The 20,752-nt window shown below is 43.1% G+C and overlaps 2 protein-coding genes across 2 annotated transcripts in view; both read right to left on the bottom strand.

Moving 5' to 3' along the window:
- Positions 1 to 5,740: 5,740 nt before the first annotated feature.
- Positions 5,741 to 11,689, bottom strand: LOC116223208 (protein scribble homolog). Its single transcript, XM_031579165.2, has 8 exons — positions 11,457 to 11,689; positions 9,973 to 10,203; positions 9,508 to 9,723; positions 8,721 to 8,810; positions 8,305 to 8,382; positions 6,893 to 7,231; positions 6,513 to 6,611; positions 5,741 to 6,004 (listed from the first exon to the last, which is right to left on the bottom strand). The coding sequence occupies exons 1-8, from the start codon at positions 11,487 to 11,489 to the stop codon at positions 5,852 to 5,854; spliced, it is 1,239 nt and encodes a 412-aa protein (XP_031435025.1). The 5' UTR covers positions 11,490 to 11,689; the 3' UTR covers positions 5,741 to 5,851.
- Positions 11,690 to 18,510: 6,821 nt separating this feature from the next.
- lrrc1 (leucine rich repeat containing 1) overlaps positions 18,511 to 20,752 on the bottom strand; it is a 29,780-nt gene continuing 27,538 nt past the window's right edge. The window contains exon 14 of the mRNA XM_012840432.3: positions 18,511 to 20,112. Coding sequence (XP_012695886.2) covers positions 19,954 to 20,112 — 159 coding nt within the window. The 3' untranslated portion in view covers positions 18,511 to 19,953. The remainder of the gene's footprint in view (positions 20,113 to 20,752) is intronic.

Below are 20,752 nucleotides of genomic sequence, written 5' to 3'. Positions count from 1 at the left end.
TGTCTGCATATTTATATCTGCTGTTGTAGGCACAAATACCTAAAACACAGAGGGTATCCCATCCTCAGGGAATTCATTCTGACAATGGGTTAGAAAACTAAGTGTATAGATGTGTTGCAATCCTAGTTACCACACATTATGTAAAAAAAAGCACAAGGTCTGTTCATAAATATAGAGTGTGTTCATAAATATAGAGTCACCGTTGAAACTAGACATTACAAAAACCTTCCAGTGTATAATGGTAATTCCACTGTTCCAAAATCACTACCTTGCCTTGAGAGGCATCCTACACATTGCTAGTTATACACCCCTGCACTTCCGCACTTCCACAACCCAACACACACTCAAACACTCACACACACACACACACACACACACACACACACAAACAAACAAACAAACTAATCTCCCTTTCCCTTTCCCCCCAACCTATACTGCCTCCCCTGACACAGAGCGGGTGAAAGCCGAGTGGTGGAGGGTCTGGTGGCTAATCCCTGGTGCACGTCACATTCTACATTTCCTTCACAGCTGCCCCTGTCCGTATTGCAGCACCCAGCCACCACCCCAAACCGCCTGTCTTTATGTGCCCCCCCCCCCCACAAACAGCTCTACAGCGACACACAGCCTTCATCGACACCAGTGCAGCAGTCAGCACAAGCAGCTCTGAGTCCAGTTCAGCCCTAACGTCTTCATTATTTCCTTCTCCACAGAGGCCCAGTCTCGTTTTATAAGCGCTCGGCTCTGCTCCGTAACGCACTACAGGAGTGAAGTTATCACACGTCTCACCTTTTATGGGATCTTATATCGTTTCATTTCTTCATTTTTGTTCACGTTTGTTAATGTTTACCCTAGTTGAACAGATAGTAAGATACTTAAGAAAAAATACTTCAAAGTGTAACCGGGTAGCTTTAGGACCCAGGAGTCCTAGGCAGCCCATGGCTGACGTGCCGTTTCCTTCAGACCCGCGATAGTTTAAATTGGCACGTAGTACTGGAGGCAATTGTTTGTTCTGCGGTCTACCTAACGCTTTAGGCATTGGCTCCGTGTGATCTCAGCGACAGCCTCCTTAGCTTGACACGACGGTGGACAAGCGTGGAGTAGCGGGGTTAGAAACTCAACAGCCCTCGGTGGTGTCCGGCGACTGCCACTGTTTTTCCCCTATTAGTTTTCCATTGTTTGATTTCTTTCTGTTTTGTTTGTTTAAGGGGCTGTTTTGTGTGCTTATTTGGGGGTTTATATGCATTTAGAGCCTTGATTAGGCTAGGCTTACTAACCTGGCGACGCATTTTTACACTTTGCACTGAGTGTTTGTCCTACAATGCCTAATGTTTGCAGTGATACTTAGATGTGATATGCAGATAAGAGTTGGTGTGGTTATATATTTGTATTCCTAAATCACGTGTGTTGTAGCGTTCCCCAGGTTGGGAGTTCACCAAACCAAGTGCCATTCTAAGCTAAAGGCCCAGGTATATTAGGCCCACAATCACGCCCCTGTTGTTAGTGTTTGCTATTTTAATAGGATGTACATCCATCTGATTTTACTACTGTGCATTTAATAAACATTGTATTTATATTTGTTATACCACGGCCTCTGCCTAAGTTCTTTTGATTGGACAGGAACTGTGCAGGGAACCTAGTCCTAATTATAGTATGCTCAACTGAGGGTCTCTCACCCCATCTGTGAGAGTGGCGTAGTCGGAAACAACTAGCATGAGACCTGGTCCTAACATTCTCTGAGACCATTTAATGCTAAGTGCACCACCCCGCCACAAAAGAATAACAGTTAAGGTATTGCATAGTCTTCTCCTTCAGATTGTGATGCCAATTTCAACTCCAGCTTTAAAGAGTTTGTGGAAATGAAATGACTTGACTCAAATTCATTCAAGCTTAGCAAATTGATTTCAAGTGTGTATAGATAATGCAGCCAGCACGGAGTGTCGCTGGTATAATGCGACTGGGATCAACAATTCATTTGTTTTGAATTTGTAATGACACCTTGTGCTATGTATATGCCCTCGAAATGGCAAACCTGTCTCTGTCATGGTTTTCATCATTTTTGGGGGGAAATCGTCAGTAGCAATCTATAACACAATGATATGCTTATCCTACATAAACTATAGAAACTATAAAAAAAAACGATTAAATCTTTATTTATCAATATTTACTTTGTTATTTTTGTCATATACAGATATGCAACGATGATTGCTGAGTAATATGTATCTTGTTGTCCGATGTCAAGTCTGTATTTGATCATGTGACGAGACGATACGATATAGCTAGTTTAGGCGCAAAATCTGAACGTCAAGACCGAAAAGCTCACCGAGCACAGCCAGAGGCACAGCACACCTGCAAGCCGAACTACGCCTTTCAAACATAAAAGTGGTCATGCATCAGTGGCGTAACGTAGTTACGATGGGCCCAGGTGCAGGCTATTATGACAGGCCCTAGTAAGTGGCGTAAGGCAGTGGTTCCCAAACATTTTACAGTCACGTACCCTTTTTTATTTTTTTATTTTTTTTACCGCCGCCACGGCCCCTCCCCCCGCACACATATTCTGCCTATAAAACTTAAAACTGTGAAATTATCAGGGTAAATCACTGACCGCCGCCCCCACGCCACCTCCCCCCGCGCACACATTTCGCCTATATAACACTTTTTTCAGCACTTTTTTTCGCTGAATATGGGTATCAGTATTTTTGGCAATGCGACTGGGCTATTCAGACTATTTAGATTGACATAAATATGTCTATGGGCCCCGGCTACGGTGTTTGACATGTCCAGGCCCAGGGGCCCATAGTTTCATAATCCGTCCATGTGCGTCGTTGCCAGTTTTACACTGTCAAGTGACCTATGCATGCACGTCACAGGAAAAGACATACTCAACACTAAATACCATATTTATACATACCTTTGTTTTCAGACGTATAACAACTACCTGTGACAACCATTCCCCTAGTCTCAAGTTTCTGAAAGGTTAAACACATCCCACTCAAGTTCTCTGTTCCTTTTGTTAACACCTGAAAATAACTGTGTGAGTAGCAGCTGAGTTCCTCTAACATGGCTGGTAGAACACAGGGCTGACAAGACCAGGGTGACCGGTTCAATACCCAGGGGCCACAAATGGTTGTTAAATGTATATTTGCATAGTGCTGTAGGCGTGTTCCCCAAAAGGAATTAATGCAAATGTGAGTGACATTTGAAGTGCTCTCATTCTTTTTCATGTTCTTCCTCATATCAAGAGAAGAAAAACGGTGGGTTTCTGTGTCCAAAGGTTATTCAGTAGCTGTCTGAATATGATGAACATGCCTACTGAATACGCTTGCACAATACAAGCAAACTTGGAGGAAGACAAAAATGCCAAACATGAGAAAAATGATGATGATTATGAAAAGGTAACTGAACCTGTTTTTGGAGAAAGGTTTATTGAAATAATGCTCTGGCAAAATAAGAATGTTTACAGTAAGAATTTCCAGAATATAAACAAAACAAAAAAAACATCACAAGGCATGTAAGGTGTTAATTGCTGCACATTCTAATTGCAGCAGTTACCACTGCACATACAACATAATATTTCAGTATAAAACCTTGGAGAATCACTGTACGCTTTGGTATCTGATTGAGTAGTCATCTTAATGATGTCTACACTCTGTTAGAAAGGACAGAAAAGTCTGTGAAGTACAATGTAGTGTTATTGTACTCTGCATGCAGTTGTTATGCATTGCAAAGAACTGTATAGTTATTCATAGTTGACCTTTTTGAAAAGATGAATCTGAGCAATAGCATGTCCTGTTATGAACATGTTGTTCATGAGGTCTTCACCTATTCACCAGACATTCCACAATGGCCAGTTATCTTCTGCTCCATTTCATATATTAGTTTGTGTTCTGTCAAAATGTGTTATATAAAATATATACAGAGTACAATACTGTATTTTTGTCTTTGACAGTACTGCAAAGTTCCAGAAAGATTTCCTCACAGGACTCACTCATTTTTAAATTGTAAACGCCATCAATGTCTTCAACTTCATATATGCTTCATATATGCTTTATGACACGCTTTTCACAAAACAGATTTCATAATTGGGCTCATCTATGGAAGCCCATTCCCGACCAATGTGATGAACAAAAGCCTCTCATTACTTTGACATACTAAGTAATTATTTAGAGAAAGTTTCTCATTTTAATGACTTACAGTACCTTTTTTTCCGCTTTTATTTACTTTGTCAGAAAAGGGCTTCCATACTTATACATACTGCATTATAGAGTTATAGATTTTGAAGTTGTAAAATACAGAGACTGCAAGATGCCATTGTGGATTTACAGTCAGTCAGTTACCTCAATGATCTGGAGAGTAGACAAAGCTCTTCACCGAACTGCCAGTAATTATCGATTTAGCTCAGGGCTGATCACAGTAACTCACTTAATAAGACTTTTCCAGAAGGTCTCTCCTTGAACAGCCCTGGGCAGCAGTCATGCTCTCCTTCAGATAAAGAAAATGAATGATTTCTCTTTTTTGCTGCGCCTGCTCGTTAAGTAGAAAAAGTAAGCTTCCCCTGAGTCCATTGTATTTGTATTGCAAGTTGCTCAATTCTACTATCATTGTGAACTGTGAACTGTTCATCGTTCGTGGAACAAGTTTAGCATTGTAATGAGGCTGATGACATTGTTAATGCAGATATTTCTTCCATTAAAAAAAAAAAGCATATGGAGTGACTGAGGTCAAACTCATCAACTGTCTCTGGATTTCCAGATGAATGAGAAGTCCGAAGTAGAGATGCCCTCCTGAATATTTAAAACAACAATGTTTCTCACCATAATGGGTTATTACAATTTGACAATGCATCAGATTACCGTATTTTCTCATATTTATTCTGCATCCTTTATGAGTTTTGTACTCATCTCACTTATTTCGTGAACAACGAAAAGCATAGATACTGACCCATTACAAATGCTACAGATGGATAAGGCTACTCTTTCTTGCAGAGAATGCAAATACGAGTTTATGAAAGGACGGTATGGGCATCAGAAAGTTCAAGCAGCTTCCGTGCAGTTACACAGGATGTGGAGTGTTTCTGACAAGTGATGCTTAAGCAATCAGTGGTCGTCAGAGTCCCTGTCTCCTGTTCTACTAGTGAAATGCTGATAACTTATCGTGAAATACAACATATCGTATCAATAGCCTCCACAAAGGAGGGGTGTGTCTGACTCTGTCAACCTTATCTGATGACCTGCAGCTGAGCATTCGGTTTAAATTAGCAATGAATTGGCATTGTTCTACATTGTTTCAACTCCTACCTATACTGGGCAAAATCCTATGTTTGTGTGTGTGTGTGTGTGTGTGTGTGTGTGTGTGTGTGTGTGCGTGTGTGTGTGTGTGTGTGTGTGTGTGTGTGTGTGTGAGTGAGTGTGTGAGTGTGTGTGTGTTAGGGTGGAAGAGATGGCTTTAGTGTGGTATTGTCTTTCAAAGAATGTCTTCAGAATGTCTTTCAAATAAGTCTGCATATTAATCACGCGTGGCTCAGACAAACCATCACAGATAAACGGATAACCCAAAGAGCAAACAAAATCTGCTTCTAATGACATCAACAAACAACAACACTCACACACACACACACACACACACGCACACGCGCACACACGCACACGCGCAAACACACGCACACCTCCATAAGCAACAAACAAGAGAGTAGAAAAACAGAAAGAGAGTAGCTGGTAGGACACACGCCCCCCCCCCCCCCAGAAGACTGACAGACGCAGCAATAAATCCCTTCCCAGAAGACCTTTGGAAAAGAAGAGGCGCACCCCGCCGCCGTGGCCTCCCTCCCCTGGACATGTGCGTGCTCACGGGCACCTCAGGGGGGATGGAAGGCGCTGCTCAAACACTCCGAGTACAGGTGAGAGTCCGGGTCATCCAAGTCGTCCAAATCCCCCTCATCAGCGCTCGGGGTGAGGGGCTCAATGTCCTCATCCGAGGTAGACGGATGCGTGAGGATGATCCGGGGTATCTGGCAGGGGTCAGGGGATTCACAGCCAATGTGGGTGGTGGTGGAGAGAGAGAGAGAGAGAGAGGGATTGAGAGATGGGGGAGAGGGAGGGAGAGGAAGAGAGATTAGGAGATTTATTGTCACGGACTGTCAGCCAATCACTGGGTGGAAAAAGGAGATGCACAGTGGTACGAAATTGCTCTGGGATAATTTAAGACTGCCACCCAAGTGGGCTGTAATGTATACCTACACAACAGACAGCTTGAATTGGACAGCAAGGCAATAACCCTGTTTTTCACGTTTTTATTTTATTTTTCTGGAGAAAGACCGTAGAGGGTTCCAAATAAACACTACAGAACAACAACAACAACCAAATAAAACATGAATCAAAGGGTGCAATTGGAGCTTTATGACGAGAAGCCTTGAAACCCTGACTTGTCAGGCTGGAATTGTGGTTGGCAGAATCATAAGAGAAAGATCGCGCCTCAGACGCATCATTGGAGATATGCTAATGGTCGCCAGCACTTACCGTAATGGTGTTTTCCATGACCTGCAGGGCATTGTTTTTGAACGAGGCACCGGTGTCCTTCATGGATCGGCCTTGGCCCGGTTCAGCGGTGGACCAGTTCTGAAAGCAGACAGTTGTTCACCAAGATAATTAATTCAGCCCATTCCAACGTGCTGGAACTTGCTGAATGTAATATCTTCAATGGAAAAAAAGACTTGAATGAGTCAGTGAGTGAATAAATGTGGAACCTCACAAACACACACAGACAGACAGACACAGAAAGCCAGACAGACACTCACATGTACATACACACACACAGCCACTTACACAAACGTACACACAAACACACACACACACATACACATATAGGCTATCAGGAAGGCTTGGAGGCAGATACTCACCACTCCATTTCCATTGCACATCACAACGGCCTCTATCCTCTTGCTCAGGCTGTAGTCCAAGGCCGCCGGCTCCACTTTGGGCTGCTTGGGCTGGGGCCGGCTGCTCCCTCCACCTCTACCACCACCTCCTCCTCCTCCTCCGCTGCTGCTGTTCCCAGGGTCATGCTGTTTGCCGATCACCAGCCCCGTCTCCCTAATGACGGGGTCCTCCGCCAGGGCACACAGCTCGGGCGGCAGGGCTCGCGACCTCAGGACCTTCATCTTGATGCAGCTCCCAGCATTCCTCAGGGCACTGACCGCCTCGTGGTGGGTGACCACCTGCATGTCCAGGCCGTTGACCTGCCAGCACATGGGCCAAATGATTATCTCACAGCGATGCTGGGAGCCACTTAAACCCAACTGGTGAGTGTGAGTGTAAATATGAGGGGAAGACCAGTTCACTGAACTACTGGCTTCCATATTAGGATATGACCCCACTGAGTCACTGATCAACAGTGAGAGGGAAAGCAGGGGTGCTAGATTTTGATGTCAAGTGTACATGATTGATTTACTTTAGATAAAGTGATTTTTTTAATGTGCAGGCACGCACAGAAATTGAACACAGTTGACTTGTATTTGTCTGTAAACAGTGGGTTGTCAGATGATGGCTGTTAGGAGAGCCAAAGGTGGATTATGGATTTGTCTCACAATGCCCTCCACTGGCCAGAAGGAAACTAACAAGACAGCACATTGCAGGCATTCATTTCTGCGCAGGAAAACATTGCCATACTAACTGAAATGTTTTCAAATTAGTTTTCCATTCAAACACATTAAAGCAGCACGGAGGAATTGCTAATCGCTAACGAGATGCTAGCGGCTAAACCTAGCGAAACCTGTTGAAATTTGATTACTTTGACACTATGACAAACTAGTGAGTCAACAACTTTCCTAACACAGTCAAACATCAAGCAAGTGCACCACAAGACAAAGCAATACGGCAAATAAGTTACTTACTAGTCCGGCAGAGAGTAGTAGCCTACCCGGGCGGCTTCCCGAAACCTACATAGCGCAGTAATATGCCTACGAACCCTGGTATGGCAATGGCACAGAGGCCATTCTCCATATTAAACGTCATTGTAGCGCCTCAATTTTTTTAAGCTGTTATTTTAAGGTAAAATTACTAATCCTATTAAGATAATCCTATTAGAAAATTGCTAATCCTATCCTACAATTGCTACATACTGTTACTTTAACACAAAACACAGGTTTTGACTTTCTGAGAGGTGCCTTTGTCTTTTCTAGTTAATTGCATCCAAGTACCTAGACTGCAGTGTGAACATTTTGCATACAAGCATGGCAATCAGTATCTTGGTGTGAGTGACTGCTCCCGTGCCTAATGCTGTTAGTGGCATCTCAGAACTGTGTCAACCCACCTCCAGCACTCGGTCTCCAACATGGACCCCTGCCCTCTCTGCAGGACCGCCTTTAGACACTCTTGAGATGAAGATGCCCTGAAAGCAAACAAGCGGATAAGCAAACAAACAGGCAAATAAACAAACAAACTTAAAAAAAAGAAGACTCAAGAGAGGTAAGATGTTTGAATGGTTCATTTCCCCCCAAGCCCCCTTTTTTTTAGCAGAGCAGGAGATTGAAATTCAGGGACGGTCTGTCCACCAGCTAATTCGTTTGGCTAGCTGTCATCTCCTGAATTGGACCGCATGCGGTGTTATATCAGTGTGGCGCCAGCCAGATGCTAATGTAGGTGTAATGAGTTGGACAGGCCCCATGTTTTGGACAGAGCAGAACTCTGCACGCCGTGCGAGAGGAGCGGCGAGGCGATAAGGCTGACCTCGTCATGCTCCTTGTACGGTAGGGAGCCCTTTCCTCCGGCGATGCTGATGCCCAGGCTCCCGCGCTGCCCGTTCACTTTAATCTGTAGCTGAGGGGGGAAACACAGGATGATTGCCTGGGGACCTGCTCGCAAAACCGTGAGACGTGCCAAAGTGGTACAAACAATGTGTGTTCAGACAAGAGACAACATGAACCTCTGCGACCCCCTTCTAACAAACTAGCAGACATTTGATACTCTCAGGAAAAAACAAAAGTTTGTCTTTCTGGCGGATCCCCTAATGGATCCGCTCAGTATCCAACTGTGAGGGAGTTTCGGTGAATGCTTAGTGAGCCAAATCACTCTCAGCTCTGAAGCCCTATATTATGACAAAATGGAACCTGATGAAGTTCTTTCACCTTTCACCTTTTTGTAGATACCCTTTTAGGTTCTATTTCATATTTAATTAGGTTCTAATTAATCCTTGCACAGGCCTATCAGGCCCTGAGCCATGAGCTCAATGTTTGGCTATGGAGGGCAGGCAGGGTGACTTGAAGTTATCTCTGAAGTTATGTTTAAAGTATTCAAGAGTTACATCTTTTAATTGAAAGGCTGTTGTCACAAATTGGAACACTCCCCTGAAGTAACATCAGTACCCCCCCCCCCCCCCCAACCCTCTGCTCCCAATAACTAGAGGTCCCTAAGGTCCTTTCAGGAGCTGGGGGGCCTGTGAGCTAGCAATCTAGCCCTGTCTTCAATACATTTCCTGTGACTAAAAGCAGTGAAAAAGACCAAGCAGGCTCCTCACTCTTAATGGCACTTGGGAGATGAATGATTTGTTGAGCACGGGAGCCTTCTCAGGCACGGGTTCAGACGGCTCCGCGGGCGCATCTCTGTGGTGACAGAGGGCCGACTTCATGGCCCGGCACCTCGGGAGCTTCCGGCTGTCCTGACGGAGGTCGCACCGGTGATGTCTGAGGCCCCGGCCAGGCGGCTTGGCCTCAGAGAAGTGAGCAGTGATATTCTAGAGAGAGGGAGAGAGGAAAGAGGAGGTCTGTCATGGTTCCACAAATTTCCCAGGGGAGTGTGACTTTTGTACAAAACTTGTGTTTTGTATGCTAGTGGTGGACTACCCAGCTCTGGCTACCTCATTATAATCATATAAGAAGAGAACTGACTGACATTGTGTTGACATTGACATTGCATCAGCGTGTACATCAGTATGTGTGACAAAACTGTCACTGTCCATATCCTCTACTGAGAGCGACCTTACTTCGTCTGTGCCTGACGGTAACTCCTCTGCTTCTTTCTCAGGGTTGGAGTTGCGGGCCCTGACTCCGTCGCTGGCAGGGACGTGGTTGAGGTTGAGGCCACCCTGCGGGGGCTCCTTGCCTGACACCCAGCGCAGGCTGGGAAGTGTCCAGGTCTGGCTGGCAACGCCGCTGCCGCTGCTCCTGCCATTCCCGCCACCACTGTTCACAGCGGGCTTAGCGGCTCTAGTTCCCTGTGAGGCAGAACACATATCACACCGGGTTGCGTTTAGGTGAGAAATTACAACTCTGCTAACCCTGCGAGTCTCCTGGTGCTCCCTTTCGCAGCTGGCTTCTGGCGCCGGCTCTGTTCCAGATCAGATCCTTATCTGGGCCGGTACCAGTCCAGGTCCATTTCAGACAGGAGGAAACTGGAGACTAGATTAGTAGCTGCAGTTCGCCTCCCTCTTCTGTCATGAGGCCATGAAAAATCGAATGAAACTGGACGGATGTAAGCTACACTGGTAAAGTCAGGCTGCAAAGGTAAAGGTAGACCTGTCAGTCACATCAGCACAGTAAAAGGTTATAGGCTATTAAATGTTAAGTGAGCTTTTCAGCTGCAAAAGGGTTGATAGAGGAGAGATAATTGGAAACCAGCAGCCTGTTTATCAGAGTCTAAAGATCCTATTAAATACCAGATAACAAACTGTGCTTCCACAGTAAAACTCAAAGGACTGCAAAAGAATGATGTGTTCCCATTGAAAACAAATTAACCATAAACCTCTAAACAAAGTGCAAAGGTTAAATGTCATTATGATGGTGCCCTTCTGAAAATGATCATTTCCAGGATGCAGTTAAGTCAATATAATGGCATTCTTAAACTATGATACTAATGTCTGATTTGATATCCTGACACTCTACATATTTCACATATAAAATCTCCAAACAATAGTGAGACTTAACCTGGTCTTTATTAGCTAAAATGTCTTTAAATGTCTTGTAATGTTTTAAACACTACAAAGGCACTGCAAAGCCAAAGCTCTGTACACTGAAAGTGTCATTCCTTCATATGTCAGGTACTGAGTCACACTACAATATACATTATTACGTGTGTGTGTGTAACAACAGAAGACTATGGATATGTGAAAAGGTAGCCCCCCTTCAACAGGCAAGTGTGAGACAATTGATTTATTTGTATAGTGATAAGCTACCCAAATTCTTAACCTTTCACAAAATGGTGACAGAATCGGTGATGGGCACACAATATTATGATGCACTTCATATTCCAATAACTAAATTCAATATAAGTTGAAAATAAAATTTGAATACAATTCCAACAAGCAACCAAGAGGCAGGGATATATAACTTAATTTACAAAAGCAACTACCAGAACCGCCGTGCTACTCCTTGACAAGTGATCACATTTACTTATCCAGTCGGCTGTTGCCTACCCACGGCCCTCTGGCAAGCATACAATCATAGTTAAGTATGTTAACATTTGACTCACCTTCTCAGGATACCACAGCCAAATAGGTTTCATAACAGAACTTAAAAGGACACTTCACAAATACATATATTCTCCTGAATATGCCCCTGAGCTCATTCTAAATCTGCTTTAGAGGATTAAGGCTCTCTGCAATGACATAAAAGCTAAAGGTGACAAAAGACGTCAATGACATTCCCAGGGCTCTCAAGTTTTGAAGTGAGGCAAGAGTGACATATCCCCCCCCCCCTCCCGGCCACGCCCCCATTCCGCCCGCCCCTCCCCTGCCGTATGCCCACAGACCAGTCCTGCCCCCCCCTCCCCCCATATTATTATTAGTGTTTTATTGTTGTTAATAATTGATCAGACTTGCAGAAAAGATTTGACACATGGCACTGACAATTCAACCAATTACTAAGTATTTATTCAATTTGGGAGAGAGAGAGAGAATTATGACTTTGTTTGTTGTAGGTGTTTGTTGCCTTTTTGGACTCTGATCATTTTCGGTGTTGGTTCCCATTATATATGCCATAGTCATAGAATTGGATGTATTAATTAGGAAAAATTGTATTCGTGAACATTGTAGTCAACCTTATGCATTTAAATGTACCTTGACCTCTTGCACACTCATCTCTGCAGTCACTGGCAAGTCAAAGTTTTTGACTGCGCTGGTTGACTTCAGTGCCTGCTGTTTGGCCTGATGCCCCTTACTGCCTATGTGCCTTGTCACATCCCGCACACCTGGATGGGCACAGGAGTTCTCTTGGCGGCAGATAGAGCACCAGTAATATGAGCTGGTGCTTCCTACAGTAATAAATGGCCATTTAGAGGTCCATTCACTATTAAAGAGGTCTTGTAGGTGGCTGCTCCTGGGACTATTCTCCCTTTTGTTCTAGCCATCTCCACTGTTTCTTCCACCATGTCTTCCACTGTCTCCTCCTCTTCCACCTGCACCATCTCCTCCTCCACCTGTACTGTCTCTTCCTCCTCCACCTGTACTGTCTCTTCCTCTTCCACCTGTACTGTTTCTTCTTCTTCCACCTGTACTGTCTCTTCCTCTTCCACCATCTCCTCCTCTAATGTGTTTACGTTCTCTGGGCCTAGTCTGGCCTTTTTAGGGGGCTTTCCTCTTTGGGCGAAGGACAGGATGCTTATTTGTTTTTTACCTGACATCTTTGAAAGACAGATGCAATGATTAATGCATCCATGGCCAGGATATTTATAACATGCTAGTATGCCTAATGAGCTCGCGATTTCACAACTTCACGTGAAGAAGCCTCGGAATCTGAATAGAATGTTCAAGCAAACACATTTACAAAAAATAATGCCCATAACATCATTGAATATTAAGGGCTGCCTAATATTCGTTCGAATTATAGGCTATATATATTTTTAATAGGCCTACTCGAATTTATTATAGCCTATTAACGAAGTTCGGAGTCAAAGCTATAGTGAAAAGGCAAACTGTGGTGGCTACAAACACTCATTAAAAACTGATGCTAATTATCTGGGAAATATTCTCTAACTGCAGTCAAGTTGTCATTGCTTGTGTCAAACCATTGTGAATTTGTTGTAACATTAAAACAGGAGACGACTTGCTCTTTGTAGAAGACTGATGCTCGGAGCTCCAGTGGTTTCCTCAGGTTAACGAAACTTTCGGAAGATCAGTCGCGCGCAATTCCAGGATGCTTTATTTTCATTGGTTGCTGGATTAAATCTTACCCCGATACAACAGATACAAAAGACACTTTTTTTTTCTGATTGGCTATTTTTTTTTTTTTTGATTGGCTGATAATTGGCACCTCACTGCAGAACTCCAGGGGATTCGGGGAGACGTGCTTGATTCCTCTATGGTCAGGGCAGCGCGGCCAGGTCATGTTTGCGCGCTGCGGCACATTAAATAGCCTAGAGTTTTTTTTCAGCGTGAGAAATACGATGTGTGGCGGGAGTGCGTGATTAAAGACCGAAATGAGTGACTGTCACGCTCAATGCGTGACACTTGAGAGCCCTGCTTCCAAAGCTGTTTCTGTTCTGACCAGCAATGCTCCCGCAATTTCTTATTCATGATTCAGAAACTTGAAAGACATTCAGAAGAAATTTGAAGACAGTACACATTCTAGCCAGTTCAGAGACTGGAATTCAAATATTCTAGAACAATCCAAAGGGGAGAAGACCTTTCAGAGAAAGCCTTTTGAGGACACTGTTCATAAAGCCAGTGCCACCCCCAAGAGGTGCTACTTATAAATCACAAATATCTCTTTGTCATTTTGTATTTCTCTGTCCTGGCAAAAAATATGACTGAAGAAGACCGGTGGCCCTAATTTCATTGATGGGCAACGTGGCTGGCAACACTCGAAGTCCGCTGCACATGGCCTAAAGCTCATTTATTAACTTGGCAAAATCATTTTTTCAAATCACAAGTGCAAACATGGGTGTGTTTGTGCAAAAACGTCTTCCATATATAAATGAGTCCCTTTTAAAGCAACCCCCTTTCGGTGAAACTTCCAGACAGTACAGACGACCAAATCGCAGTTCAAGCCAAAAATGCTGTCGTTAACTTTATAATATTTTTCCATGTGGGCAGGGGCGGTTTTTCCTACAGGCGGTATAGGCGGTCGCCTAGGGCGCCACTCAGAGGGGGGCGCAAAAAACTGCGCCCAGCAAAAAAAAAACAAGAATTGTGTTTTTTTTTGCTGGACAGAGTTTTTTTTGCGCCCCTTCTATATCTACAACCAATATTTTGACATAAAAAAAAATTCTAACATTAGGGTAAAATGAGCCAAAAATCGAAAACGGAAGGGGTATGTACGTCCTTGGTGTTGTCAGAACATGCTAGCACAGTGAGGCGTTTGGTTAGAGTGTTCAAGAAACTTTGAAGAACAAAATAATGAAGAGGCAAAAGCCATCCTGGGCGCAATTTAGGAAGAAAAGAAAGGAAGAAGAAAAGAAACATGCCAAGGAGAAAGGTAAATCCTTAAATCCTGTTCTAGCCTAGAATGAATTCCAGATAAGAAAACGTTCACGAATGCGTGAATTGTGGACGAGTGGAGTTAATGGAGTTAAGAAGAAAAGATGTACCTTATCATTGAAAGTTTTCCTACTCCCTGTCACATAGTTCTTTAAGGATTTTACAGAAGCGGGTATATCAAAAATGATATGTCCATTTATTCTACATTATACAAAAAAAGACATGATTAAAATAGGGGCGCACATATAAAGCCAATAGCCAGTGCAACAACACTACACATATCTTACTCGTTGCATAGCACACCCATTAAGGAAGCCAAACACGGCAACTTGTCAATAAGTGAGGAATACTGGTAAAAATCCAAGTGTTGTATTGTCAACTTTAGCGAATGGTTTGTATGTAATCTTGCTAGTTAGCTAACGCTAGCTAGCCAGTGACTTGTGACGTTCCTTGTTATTGCCATTCAGTCGAAACATCAGTTCAAGTTCAGCTGTACCGCAATTTGCGTCATTTTGCGTCATAAAAATTTGAGTAATCAAATTTGGACAGCTTTAGTTTTGGTGGAGCGAGCTAGCCAGTTTAATTAGACATGATTCAACTAATCAAGAGCTATGCATCTTTGAATAAAAAAATGTCAGGCTGTCCAAATACACCGAAATGCTTAATAACTACATAATAGCTACATTTAACAAATGATGATAATACATACTTTTGTTATATCATTTTAGATTCACTTTTAGAAGACTAAGAAAACATTATTTGCAGGCGATTGGGAAGATGACGTGGAGGTGTGTGTGTGTGTCCATAAACAGTCCAACAGGGGGCGTGGCCGGAGCGTAGTCCAGCACAGGCGTGACATTTTCTTAGTGATTTGTTCTTGAATTAATGTTTGTTCATCGTCGCGATCGTTGTTGTGTTTTTGTGAAAGAAATGCAGTCTTACAGGGCAAAATAGTGTTTGAAAGTTGCAATTCCGTTTTCGTGGGGGAAACAAATATTTTTTTATTTGGAGGGGGGGGGGGGGCGCCAGGGCGCCAGGAGTGAAGCTCGCCTAGAGCGCCAAATGTGCTAGGGCCGCCCCTGCATGTGGGGTTTTAATTACCTGAATGTCCATGTTCACAGGTCATGGGAAGCATTTTAGCAAGGCGCAGGACTGCCTGAGTTATTTCCACTTACCCCGAGAGGTTGTTCATTACATCATTACAGATATGGGAATCCTCTTACCGTTGCTTTGACAGTAACAGCAGCGCTGGCCTTTCACGCCACTTCCAGCATACCATGGTTTCCACGGCCGGGGTGTCCCAGTCGGCTTTAGGCTCAGTGACACACGCAGTCACCTTCTCACTTGTTCGCAGAGCTCTGCAGTTTATTCTTTTTCCATCACCTGATGCCCAGCACGTAACAATGAGTACGTTGTTGCACGCTCATGGGTTCCCGGGGGTTTTGGGTGTACTAGACTGTGCGCACATTTCGTTGCGTGCGCCCCCGGTCCATGGGCATACACATGAATCGCATAGGGTTTCATTCTGCGACTGAGCGAACGTTTGGCCAGTAAAAAAAATACGTTTCAGATGCTTGGACAAGTCAGATGGCACATTACAATACAGCCCTCAGGAAGTCAGTGCCTTCTTCGTGAAATGTTGGGGTTTACAGTTTACACAATATTGGCATGGGCATATTAGCTGAAGCACTGCAAAGGGAGGCCGAACTGCATGTATCAGCAGCAGGAGATGACAACTGGGCAGACCGTACATCAAGAGAGGGACCAATTAACAGAACAGTCGTTTCCTTGCCATATTTCGAAGAATTGAGTATTTCTATTAGAAAATAAATAAATAAAATAACACATTTAATACATTCAATAAAATATAGCTGCAGCGTTGATGGGGCCAAGCAGCTCAGCAGGGTATTTGCCACCAAATTCGATAGGCTGTAACAGACAGTTTTGAAAATCCAAAATTTCCTAAAATCCATGTGATAACTTTTGAGAGACTTGTTAGGATAATCTGTAGCAAATTTCATGAAACTTGGAAAATTGTGGTCTGTGAAGAATTTTTAAACCTTTCTATAAAATCTAATATGGCCAGTGCATCAATTAGATTGACATGACAAGTTGCCATGCCTCAGCCTTGGGCCCTCCCACAGCATTAACAGACATAAGAACCGTTTCCTAAGGCAAACACATAAACAGTTTTTAGCCAAAACTGCTTATTGATGTAAATAGCTTATTGCAGTGCCCTGTAATGGTAAAATCACACAAAATGTTTTGAGCTCAAAATTGGGTCACAAGTCCATGTTTGGTTTTAAGCAGTTCTATAATATGACCTCACTTCCTGTTTAGCAGCTTCCCCACTGATTTCGATTGGCTGTGATGGCAAGTGCTTTTAAAAATCAAAAAAACATTGAGATACCTTTGTGAGGACTGGTCTGAAGAACATTTGTGCCAATTGTGGTGAAGATTGGACAAAATTTGTAAAAAATCCAATATGGCGGAAGATCCAATATGGCGGACATCACAGTCATAGGAAGCGATGAACTCTGCTTGATCCAAGGAATCCAATGGTACCTCATTAGTGAAAATCGGGCATAGAGTTTAAAAGATACATGTGTAAATGCACCTCCAACCTCGACCCGTTGGTGGTGCTGGAGCACTCAAAGCACTGACATGAAACTTGGCGAAAGGATCATGGGACTATTGACCCCGGTCAGTTTGTCAAATTGCAAAACTTTTGACCTCATGGATCTAAGGGCAGACAGAGTCCAAATGCAGAAGAGGGACGATGAAAATAAATATGAATAAGAAAAGTTGAAACATAATGGGGGCCTTTTCTGCTTGGGCCCCAAATCATTTCCTTTGGTCCCAAACATGATTTCATGTCAAGCATGGACCCACATAAAAAGCTCCGTCTCCCCTGGTGTGAACCGCTCTGTTCGCGACCGGATATTAGTTTGCTCCATTGTAGAACAATAATAACTGTGCGAAGGCTAATATGGTATGTTTGAATTATTGTGATTGGATGATAAAAAATGACTTGCTTGCCACACCCATTAATTACTTTACCTATTTATGCTTGATAGCGCCTGCCCTGTGCCAATGAAATGAGCAAATATAGGTTTCCCCAGCTATTCTCACTGCGCAGTTCCTACTGCACGTAGCCCGTGCACTATGAAATTAGGGCCCCAGACCACCAACATTTGAGAAAAATCAATAAAAAGCCAAGAATGTATTTAGGGAGTTAAAGTGCATAAAAATGATCTTGCCAACATATTCTCTGTCAGCTGTGTTCAATGGAGCTTTTTCAAAGAACACATTTAACAAGTCAGCCTAGAGCAGACACCTTAAGGTCTGCATGCATACTGGGTGGCAGCAAAAATCCAAAGTATAAATTCAATCCCAAAGGGACATTTGCAATCACTTTCCAGAGAATCAGGTGCACTTCATAAATGTAAACACATCCACGCTTAACATTAATAATCAACAGCATGCTGGCAGTGGTCACATCCCCCCATTCTACGGTGGAGAAGACAGCAAATGTGTGGAAATAACACTCATAGATTATGCACCATCATGAAACAACAACCCCCCCACCCAAACACACACCCTTCTGCACATAACATTATGCATCACATTTGACAATGACCAGTTAACACACAAGACAACACAGAGGTGAACAGAAAAGGTCTGAAGCATGCAAGGTCACGACACACTAAAGCTGCGATGCACGGATCGAACGGATGCCGCTTCTGGGAAGTCGTCCGATGTCTTTCCACCTCATCAGAACCATCGGAGATAACCAACTAATGCCAGCGGAATACTATTCATTCCGATCTCCCCTGGCCTTGTCCTGGCAGAGATTAGGACAGGATTGATGAGGGGATGGGGTGGATTTCTCAGCGTGTTATGCCGGGTGGAGTCAATGGTGAAGCAAGTTTCGGGAGATGATGTTTTGATTATCTCTAATGCATTGGATATAGATGAGTACGTCATACCAATGTTACCTGGGAACAATATAATTTAGATTAAAAAAAATTCCCCCTCATTGACCTAAGAAAAGACCTTGGCTTGAAGCAATGTAAGTATTAATTCCTAGTGAAAAAAACAAAATCATAATTTGAGGTTGTACAAATCCATTTTATTGTATCAGTGGTTAAAAGTCCAAGTTTTTAAGCACAAAGGTTGTGCCTGTTTGAGATTGGTTTTGTGCAGCTTGATCATTGGAAAAAAAAAAAATCATTAAAAAGTTAAATCAATAAAAAAAGAACAATGTCCATAATTCACTCCTGCATACAGTTAAAAATACCAAGTCAAATTTAAGCCTGTAGTGTACCATGAGAATAAGCAGTTTTATAGTGTAAGAAACCCTTGCAAAAGTGCATTTTATATTAATGACAACAGCATTTTTTTTAAATCATAACTATACAATAGTAAGAAGTATAAAATGTACATTATTGTATTACAAAATTATTCTTAGTGTACCGGTTCCATAGAAGATAAAGAACATTTGCAAAAATGTTGAGGCTGATGTCAATTATGATTCTGAGAGCTAAAGCAAAATAGAGAGGCGCAATGAAAGAGTCAGACAGCCTCCACACTTCTCATCAATTTAATTGCTGTAAAGTGGTAACGGAAATTTCACAGTGTGTTCTGTGTCAGCCCTTAAGAAAGTGTGCTATATTTACATCCAAGCAGAAGTATGCAATAACCAATGGACCAGAAGAGAAGAAGTGTTGAGGCGTCATATTGTTTAAAGACTTTTAAAGAGTTTTAAATGAGATGTTAAAAAATAAGATTTGTTTGTATTTTTTTTTTTCACTTTTTCTTTTCTTTAAAATAATTATATTGTGCCCACGTTTGAGTACACAGTTAAATTCTGCCTTTGATCAAGAAACTTGCTATACACTTTAAGAAATTTACACCATCACAGCTGCCAAAAGTATAAAAGTAATATTCACAAATAACTATACAATAATTTTCAAATCAGTAGGTCCAAAAAAGCCTGGGTATCCCCAAATAAGTATATATAAAAAAAAAAAAAAAAATCAAGTGTCCACCCAGTGTTTTAAAAATATATATATTTATATATTTAAGATTTTTGACATGTGTTTTATGGTAAGACTTTCAATAGTGCAACTACCTATTTACCATCTCTACAAAAAATGTAAAAGCACTGGATTTAAAAAACACACACACGCACACACACAGGCACACACACACACATATATTAAAAAGAAGCACACCTGTGCAGGTTATTGCAGTGGACATTTGGAGAAGGCACATGGACCGTGGCGATGATACCCTAAACCCTTGCCCCCCCCCCCCATCCCATGGAAGTCCCCGTTCTGATCCGCGGGTTGGGGGGGTGTGGGCGGGGGGGGCATGGTAGGGCCGGCAGGATGAGCAGGGGGTGGGTGGGGGGACAGATTTGGGGTGCCGCAATGGGGTTGGCGGTCGAGGAGAGGGGGCAAGTTGTGACGTGTAGCGCGGGAGAAGTGGCAAGAGACACAGGAGGTAAACATCTCTGAGGTATGGAGAGAGGAGAGAACGAGAGCGAGGTCACACAGACGTGGTCACGTGGTCGACAGCATTATTGACCTCATTTTTGTTGGAGTCCAGGCCTTTGGCGGCGTTCATGTCGTTGCGGAGGTTCTCGGCAGTCTTCTTCATGCTCCGCAGTTCTCCGGGGTGAGGCGTTGCTCGACGCATCAGGGTTCCCTGTGGAAATGGGGGGGGGGGGGGGCAATGGGGAAAACACGGATACTCCCATCAGATCAGGCCAGGCTTCAGACAAGGCAACTCCCATTCCAACTCGCATACCGAGTACTCTCTGTCCATTTTTATTCATTCATTCACCCATTCACTCCTTCCATTTTGGCTCTCATTCATTTAATTAGCCATATAAACATGTAGGTAATGCATAAACATATAAGTGACATGTAACAGGCAGTCTTTAGAGTATTCTTCTCATAGAATGCTGTATACAGTGGGGAAAATAAGTATTTGAACCCCTGCCGATTTCCCAAGTTTGGCTACTTGCAAAGAAATGTGTGATCTATAATTGTAATGGTAGGTGTAGTTTAACAGTGAGAAATAGAATATCAACAAACAAATCCAGAAAACTGCATTTTATAACATTTATGACTTTATTTGTATTTGATGCAGAAAATAAGTATTTGAACCCCCAAGCAAACAGCAAGAATTCTGGCTCCCAATGACCAGTTATGTGCCCAAGAAGCACACAGATTAGTCCTCATTAGGCCTACAAGGTACACCTGATCTCAACTGGTGACGTATATAAAAGAAACCTGTCCAAAGAATCATACTTCACACCTTCAACCTCACCACCATGGGCAAG

The sequence above is a fragment of the Clupea harengus genome, chromosome 13 (assembly GCF_900700415.2).
Source record: "Clupea harengus chromosome 13, Ch_v2.0.2, whole genome shotgun sequence".
In the NCBI taxonomy this organism is placed as follows: domain Eukaryota; kingdom Metazoa; phylum Chordata; class Actinopteri; order Clupeiformes; family Clupeidae; genus Clupea; species Clupea harengus.
The sequence above is the reverse complement of the archived record's forward strand: the minus strand, read 5'-3'. Positions and strand labels throughout refer to the sequence as shown.